At 48.6% G+C, this 8231-nt stretch overlaps 1 protein-coding gene across 1 annotated transcript; it reads right to left on the bottom strand.

The window, feature by feature from the left end:
• Nucleotides 1-1932: 1932 nt before the first annotated feature.
• Nucleotides 1933-8215, bottom strand: BHLHE40 (basic helix-loop-helix family member e40). The gene is made up of 5 exons (XM_006143047.3): nt 7841-8215; nt 7610-7679; nt 7233-7340; nt 6182-6305; nt 1933-4128 (listed from the first exon to the last, which is right to left on the bottom strand). The coding sequence occupies exons 1-5, from the start codon at nt 7918-7920 to the stop codon at nt 3272-3274; spliced, it is 1239 nt and encodes a 412-aa protein (XP_006143109.1). The 5' UTR covers nt 7921-8215; the 3' UTR covers nt 1933-3271.
• Nucleotides 8216-8231: the final 16 nt, after the last annotated feature.

The raw sequence follows: 8231 nt of genomic DNA, 5'->3' as shown, positions 1-8231 counted from the left end.
GCAGTCGGAAACGTGACGTTGTGTCAACAGGGGAGGCAGGTCAGCGCTGGGTGAGACCATCCCGGCAGGCCCGGCGGATCACGCCCTGTCTGAAGGCGGCCAGATCCCAAACCTCCGCTCCCCTGCCTCCTGCCACCTCGCCTTGGCCCCAGAGCCCGGGCTGCACCCCCTCGCGCGCACACACACACCCCTTCTAAACAGAGGGCCTCTTTGTCCCCAGTGCGCACAAGGCTGGGGTGCAAGCCCCTCCCGCATGTCCTGCCAGCACTTGGATCTTGCTGAAACTGGGCTAGAAGGAAGGTCAAGGGCAAACCTGACAAAAAGGAGGCAGAGAAACAGCTACATCTTTGGGGGGCAGACTTCGACAGGGGGCTTCTGGGTTGACTGCAAGGAACCCTTCAATCGTCTTAAAGTGTGTTGCTCCAACCCCTTCCTTCTGTCCTCACAGCTACTCCTTGGGTCACAGCCCAGGAAAGAGAAGGACATGCAAAGAGTTAGGCCCTTCATTTCAACCAGGCCAAACTTGACTTGTCTGAGCTTTTGCCAAAAACACCTAGCTAGAAAAGTCTAGAGACTCATGGAGGATTTTAGGGGTTTAGCAGGTAGGAGACCCAGAGGCTCAGACCCTAAGGAGCTGGGAGAAAAAGGAACTTACGGAATTTGCCATCTGCCTGCTACGAAATGTGTGAAAAGGGCTCAGAATTCTTATTTTATCTAGTCAAAAACAGGCATGGAGAGGGAGGTGGTAGACCACCTGCTGGGGATGCCAGGCCGCCTGCCCCCTGGTCTGGCTGCCTGAGGACAATTGTCCCTTTAAGGCGGTGGTGGTGCATTCCTGTTTGTTCCTCGCACAGCAAGGAAAGGCTCACTCTCTCACTCGCGCCTGCTGGCCCATCAGGAGCAGGGAAGGTGACACCTGACACTGACAGTCCTAATGGGCAGGTGCTGCCTGGATTTGGCTGAGAATTCCCCGGGGGCAGCTTCTGGGCCTGGGCTCCAGACAAACAGAGGGTTCTGGAAACTTCAGATGCTTTGGAGGCTGGACAATGACCTGCCAGGCACTGCCCACCAGGAAGCCTCAGGACACCTCTGAGAGGCAGCATCCAACAGGAACCCTGCAAGTCAAGGTGAAGGAGAGAGGCACAAATACTGGGCCGGGTCATTTCCCACTTCTTTTCCCATGGAATTTTTTTTTTTTTTAATAAGAGTACTTGAATAAGGAACACCGCCGATATTCATTCACGCACAAACACACCCAATGGAAGGAAGTCCAGGAAGGATGTAGAAAATAATTACGGAATGTTGCCTCCAGCAGCCATGAGACAGGATATGGCAAATCCATTAGACCTTGCTAGATTCAAAAAAGTTAGACCGCCTTGGCAAAGACGTGCTATCCCCAGTATCAATTATGATTGCGTAATAATCCCTGAAACCTTTTCTTAACGTGCTTACCCCTCCAGCAAGCCACCCAGACGCTCCGACCCACAATTTCATGCCTTGGCCGTCTGTCAAGTTCCGAGGACCATGACTAAAGCAGGCTGCAAGGGAGAAATGGACTTTTCTTAATGATGGAAAGAGGTATAGGGTGATTGCAAATCCCTGGCAAAAGTTACTTAAAAGAAAACAAACCAGTATTTTGCTACTAAACTTGAGTAAGCTTATTCTGACTATATACAAGGCATATGGAAAGCTGAATGAAATCACCAAGATTAACTGATTTTTTTTTTTTTCTCCCTCAGAATCAGGGCCACAGGGGACAGCTACCTCAATCAAGTTATTTAAAAAATTCAGGAGACCATCTTTCTCTTCCACAGGAAAAGGATTATTTTATTAAGTATTTTAAAACAACTACTTAACATTGACTCATAGATAAAAATATTTACAATTTCACACCTTCAGGAAGGCTCCAAAATATAAACACTGTACCTCTCCCTCGAGAAAAAAAATTATTCTTCTCTTCAAAAACAGGAATACATTCATTTTTTTTTCTCACTTTGTAGATCAAGTAATTATACAAATAAACATCTGAAACATTTTCCTTTTTTAATATATTTATATAATATATATTTATAACAGCTTTACAAATAAAGGCAACGACTTTATACCAAAATAAAAACAGGAAAAGAAAAAGTTAAAACACGATCGGCGATCAAGCATAGTGCATTTTGAAAAGCTGGTGCAGAGCTAGCTGGACAGGTCAGGAAAACGAGTACTCTGGACCAAAAATAAAAACTTCTTTGAAGGAGGCACAATCCTTTTTAGCAATAAGGACACTCCATATGCCGTCAGGCAAAAGGAATTAGCCTACAGAAAGGATCTTGCAGTGCCAAGGCTCGGTTAGGCCTTTGAGAAGCTAAGCTTGGTTAAAGGAGTTTTAGGATAGAACTGAAAACCGAGTTCAGCTTTGCCATAAGGCAGGGGTTTGCTCCTCGGCTCTGTGCATTCTGGGGTACTCGGGGTGTCTGCATCTCTCAGAACCCGGTTTGGTTTTCTGGGCAGCAAGTACTAAGGGTGAGACCTTGAAACAGGTGCCAGAGGCCCGGGGAACTCCTCCCTCGTTCCCTGGCAGCTCAGCTTGTCCGAGGGAGCCATTTTCAGTTCCGTAGTAAGCTAATCACTAGGAAGGCCTGAGTAGGGAACTACATTCTGTTTATTCATTGGAGGCAGGGGAGGGGAGCAGACCTGCGAAAATCTCCCCAAACCTCTGCCGTGCTATACCAGTGTCTGCTACCTCACTGCTTACGCAGAAAGCTGTCTGATTGCTCTCTCCTGCAGTCTGGTGAGTCACGCCGACAATAAAGGGAGAAGGGTGGGGTCCTGACAGCTGGCTGGGAGCTGTGCTTCGGAAAACCCTCCTTTGAAACTACCTTTTTCTCAAAGCCACAGACCCGACTCCCAAACTGAAGAGTGACTCACAGACCAAGACTTTGGAGGTTTTGAAAATCCAGCTGATCTTTATCAAAGGGAAAGGGGGGGGGGACGAGTCTCTGGGTGGGGAAAAGCCCAGAAGTCTGCTAGGACGCCCCCGCAATCTTGATGTCAAGCAATCCTTCTTGTTTTCCTTACACAGAAAGGAACTTCAGTGTCCTATACCAACACATAGGGTCACAGCGCACACGCGCACACATACACACACTGAATCTTCTCTCCATGCCTCACGTGATCTCAGCACACCATGGAACAGTCTCGCTACACTCACAGAAACATTTTCTTGTTTGTTTTTTTGGAAGTAGGGAGGAAGGAAAGCAAAGCACAGGATCCCCTCAAGAGTTTAGTCTTTGGTTTCTAAGTTTAACGGAGGGATCTGCTTCAGAGCCTGGAGCAAGGCAGAAGAGTCAACGGATGAATGGGCTGGCAAAGGAGAGGGGAGTCTTTGGGGCATGAGCAGGGGAGCTGGGATCTTGTCTGGGTTCATGAAGCTGGTGAGGGCTGCAGCAGAGGCATTGAGACCGGGGTACAACACTGGCACAGAGGTGGGGTACCAGCACTTCTCCAGCATGGGCAGGTAGGCAGTTGCTGAGGGTGGGATCAGATAGAAGGGCAGGCAAAATGGAGGCTGGTGTGGGTGTGGGCCCAGGAACGGGGAGCTGATCAGGTCACTGCTAGTGAAATGGCCTTCATCATCTGAGAGCTGCATTCGGCTCTTTTTAGTAGGGGGTTCTTCGGATTCTTGCTTAATAGTGCTGACCCTCTCTCCCATGGCGAACCTGCGTCCAAGATCGCTTTTGAAAAAGGGCTGCTCACTGCGCAAGTCTCCCTTCTCTGATTCTCCACCATAGCCACTGTCTGTGTCCGTGTCACTGCCACTCTGCTCCCCGCTCGAGTGAGCAAAAGTCCGCTGGATGACTGGCACACAGTTTTTCCCAGGACCTTCCGAGCCTTTGGCCAGAGAGCTGGGTTTCTCCTTGAAGTCCATCACTTTTGGAGCTGGGTCGTTCGGCTTCCTGGAAGTACCGCCCTGCAGCAACTCTGAGACCACACGGTGCAGGTGGGTGACGAGCTGTGAAGACTTCAGGTCCCGAGCATTCTCATGCTTGGCCAGGTACTGAAGCACCTCCCGGGCACATGTCTGGAAACCTGAGCAGAACATCTCTTGACCTGCTTCAAGGTTTCTCCCTGAGAGCTCACCTGGGGAAACACAGATCCAAAGGAAGACATTTGAGAAGGCCCTGTGGTTCACCTGGATACCTAAACTCCCAAGGCCAGGGACTTTCCTTTTTATTAAAAGAAATAGCAATTGCCATTTTCTATTCTTAACTGCAAAAATATTAAGTGCAGAGAAAAATTACACTGAAAATTATGCAGAGTAAAATAAAAAGAATCGATAATCCTGCCAGAGATAAACATTTTAAGTTTACTTATGGTTCAGTCCCATAGCACAGTGCACTGTGCATTGAGATTCAGATCTCACAAGCCAATCACGGATTGAATCCTGGCCACAGTAGCTTGAGAAACATGCCAGGCATGTGTGCACACACACACCCAAAATTCTACCAGGAAGGGGAAATGGAGGAAAAGGGATTGAGGTGGGACCACGCCCTAACAGGGCATGCTTTCTCTCTCTCAATCTCTCTTTGGAGAGAGCACACACCTTCTGGCAATTAAAAAGAAAAGCTTGTGGAAAAATAGAATCAAAGCATAAATTTTAAAGAAAGTGTATTTGTTCTTTCACAACAGATGGAGAAAAAGACAGGTACCCTTGATGGGGTCTTATGATCCTCTCCCGAGCAGGATTATGGGCATGCCTGCAGGTATGCCTGTCCAGGGCTTCCCACATGGCTCCATGGCAGAGCTACCCTGCTGCCTGTGCCACTGTGGCTGGGTCAAAATGTGATTTTTGATGGCTATGTCATAGACCATCACAGACATGGACCATGAGCAGTAAGATGAAAGATTTGCCTTGGTATAATTGGTAGGTTTTCCTTGTAATTACACAGCAATGAACATTCAGTATGTTTATAAACCTAAGAGCCAATAGATAAAACATCAACCTTACCGCGGCAAGATGAACAGAAGCCAGATAACCATAAAATGAAATAAAGAATGAAGGAGCAGTATCACCTCAAGTAATATTATTTTTAAAATTATTTGTGAGAGAGATTTTTACTATAGGACACGTGCACTCACTGGGGAGACAGAGAAAAAGTAAAAAAATCATCCCCCAGGGGGAATAGCCACTCCACAATCCCTTCTCCTCCATTCTGCTATCGGGATTTTGAGCATGCATGCACACCTGCCCAGCATGAGTTTCAAGCCACTGGGTCCAAGACTCAAACCACAGTCGGCCATATGGGAGTTCAGTGATGTAACCATTATGCCATCTGCTGGTCCCTAAAGTAAGATTATTTTCCATGACTTAGAAAAGTCGGAGTCATGCTATAATCTTTAAACAGGTGTTTTAAATCTTTCCCATGTACTCTATCCATGGTCCCCAAGAAATTACTCATGATCACCTTCCTATTTTCAATAAGGAAACAGGCAGAAGCACCTGTTGGGTTTTTGCAATTGCCATCATAGTAGGCTTGAACAGGAAGGCAGAGAAGACTGGAATGAGGGAGTGGGTAGAAGACATCTCTCCAGCATTATTTGGAAGGGGTGAGACTAGCAGTTCAGAAGGTGACTCTGATTCTCTGGAAGCCAGTAGAAATGAATGATGAAACTTCGGTGGTTTCGTTCGATTGTGCAACTCACTAAGATACCTAGTGGCTATTCAGGGAACCACATGAAAAGCAGGAAAATCTCCTGCTGTCAGGCTGCCAGGATCACACCACACACCATGCGATAAGGAAGCAAAGAACAGGAAAACACTGGGGCAGACCTGTGATCTAGTCTTCAATGAAAGCGGGCTTAATAAGACCCACTGTAAAACACCCCTGATGCAAATTATAGGGACCTTAGCATTTTAAATGGGAGTGGGGAAATCTCCCAAACCCTCAGACTCTTCAACTATAATACTGCAGAAATAGTTGATCATTTGACTAATATATATTCATGTCAGCTGACACACAGCGGCATTCCAAAGGAAAAGTCTGACCTTTCATGAAAGACAAAAGGAACCCCGATGAACGATGCACGTGCACACGCTATTTGTTGCAGAATATTTCTTAGACTAGAGGTGGAACCCCCGTCTCTATTGGTGCATGAATTCTTTAAGAGCTGATACCCAGGCTCAGACACTCACCAGCTTGTAAACCGCTCTGCAAGGCAATGATTTTCTGCTGCTGCTGATCAATTAGGTTTGTTAGTGCTTTCACATGCTTCAAAGTAAGTTCAAGAACCACCGCTTTTTCCAAGTGACCCAGAGTCTGGAATAAAAAGAACCTTAGTCAGAGGTGAGGTCAGAGAGGCTAATCTCTGAGACACTTATTAGCAATGAAAAGTGTCTCTAAAAGGGAGAAATGAAAAAAGTCATTCCTGGTTGGCTAAATATGGTTTTAAGTCTATTGATCATGTTTTTAAAAAAGATATATAGCTATACTTATGTAGATAAATATTTGATTAAATAATAAAAAACGGGTGTCAGCTATCTTTGGAGGCATTTTAGAAGCTGCAGCTAGCTTAGGAGAAAGCTTTGACAGATAAATTTCTCCAGCAGCCGCTGCTGACCTTAACTCAGGGGAATCCAGAGATAACATTTCTCTGCAGGGGTGTCAACCCAGAGAGGGACTTCTCCTGTGTCTGGCAGCCAAGAGGCTTTCCCTCACTTCTTTCCTGACACCCTTTCAGAACTTCCAGCCTGCCCAGGCTTTTTGCTTCCTCCCCAAATACTATTTTTTCTCTTTCCCCCACCAAAGGTTGCCAAACTAGAAAGCTGTTAACTACTTTCAAGAAAAGACATAAAAATCACACACCAAAGCAACCACACACACCTTACTTTAAAAAATATTAATAAAAATCTGTGTTGCTTGATGGATTCCCTTAAATGAGGAAAATAAGAGAACCTTGAAAATCACCTGAAGGGAAAGTCTTAAATTATTGATAAGGATGGATAGCTGGTGTTGAAGCCAACTTGGAGATGTCCAAGAGGCTCTCGATTTATTTGCATGAAGCTGCCAAAAACCAAAAAAACAAAAACCACCCCAGTACTGGGGAAGGGTACCCAACCACCCGCCAGCTCCGGTCCTAGGTCTGGTCTGCAGTTCTCCACCGGGCCTGCAGGCGGCGAGTGACCCCCTCTCGCCCGCCCTCTGGGCAGAGGAGCAGGGTTGGAGCCCCGCCAACTTCTCACTTACTGTAAGTTTGAGATGTTCGGGTAGGAGATCCTTCAGCTGGGCGATGCACTCGTTAATCCGGTCACGTCTCTTTTTCTCGATGAGACGGTGCGGCAATTTGTAGGTCTCCTGCAAAGCGCACGGGAAACGGTAGGCACCTGGGGAAGGGGATGCAGAGCCTTCCCTCCTGCCCGACCCCGCGGCGACAGAAGAGGCACGGAGAGGAACAGAGTCGCACCCAGAACCAGCGCCTTCCCTTCTTTTCCCAGTCACTCAGTAGAGGCACTGAGCCCACACCTTATATCCCCCCCTCCCGCCAACCTCAAAGCGAGAAAACTTTTTTGGAAACTCAGCGCGCGAGAGGGGCTGGGGCGCTGGGTCCTCAGGGGTGCACTTACCTTGTTGTCCTCGCTCCGCTTTATTCCCCGCCTCGACTTATACACCTGGTACATGTGGGGGAAATCCATCCTGCAGAGAGAGTGCCAAGAAGGGTCGTGACTTTGCGTGCTCACCAGCTGCAGGCGCCCTGGAGGGCAAGAAACCCCGGATGCGCCTGGAGCTGCCTCAAGTTGCGAGCGGCACCCAGCGCAGACTGGAGTTGGGGCCTGAAGGGGCCAACGCCAACTTACCCTGGTAGGTCTCGGTGCTCCAGACCCGGCGCTTTGGGCAGGCAGGCAGGGGGTGGTTGCGCGCTGGGGATCCGCTCCATGGCGCGGCGAGCTGGGGCCACTGCGCGCTCCTGTCTGCACTAGCGGAGCGTGGGGGTAAGGACCGTCCTGCAGGAGGCTTCCAGGGGGGTCTCTCCGCAGAGGTTCTTCTGACTCTGCGCTCTCTGAAATCCGCTGGGCTGCTGGGAGCTGTGGCTTTGAGGTGTTGCTTCAGTTGGGGGCGTGCATAGCCCGGTATCCCCGCGCCTCTGGCTCCAGCTCTGTGCGCAGACTGGCGGTGTGTGCTCCCTGCGCTGTCTGCGCGGCGCGAGCCAAGTGAATGAGAAGTGGGGCGGGCAGGGAGGCGGGAGGG

This window comes from Tupaia chinensis, unplaced genomic scaffold (assembly GCF_000334495.1).
Source record: "Tupaia chinensis unplaced genomic scaffold, TupChi_1.0 Scaffold000089_1, whole genome shotgun sequence".
Taxonomy (NCBI): domain Eukaryota; kingdom Metazoa; phylum Chordata; class Mammalia; order Scandentia; family Tupaiidae; genus Tupaia; species Tupaia belangeri.
Note: the sequence above shows the minus strand (reverse complement) of the source record. Positions and strands in the feature narration are given on the sequence as shown.

Excerpts from the sequence above, each read along its gene's own strand:
- BHLHE40 (XM_006143047.3), bottom strand. The coding sequence starts at position 7,920 with ATGGAGCGGATCCCCAGCGCGCAACCACCCCCTGCCTGCCTGCCCAAA. Across the intron at positions 7,680-7,840 it reads GAGCACCGAGACCTACCAGG|GATGGATTTCCCCCACATGT; the intron begins GTAAGTTGGCGT and ends CTCTCTCTGCAG. Across the intron at positions 4,129-6,181 it reads GCAGAGCGGTTTACAAGCTG|GTGAGCTCTCAGGGAGAAAC; the intron begins GTGAGTGTCTGA and ends GTGTTTCCCCAG.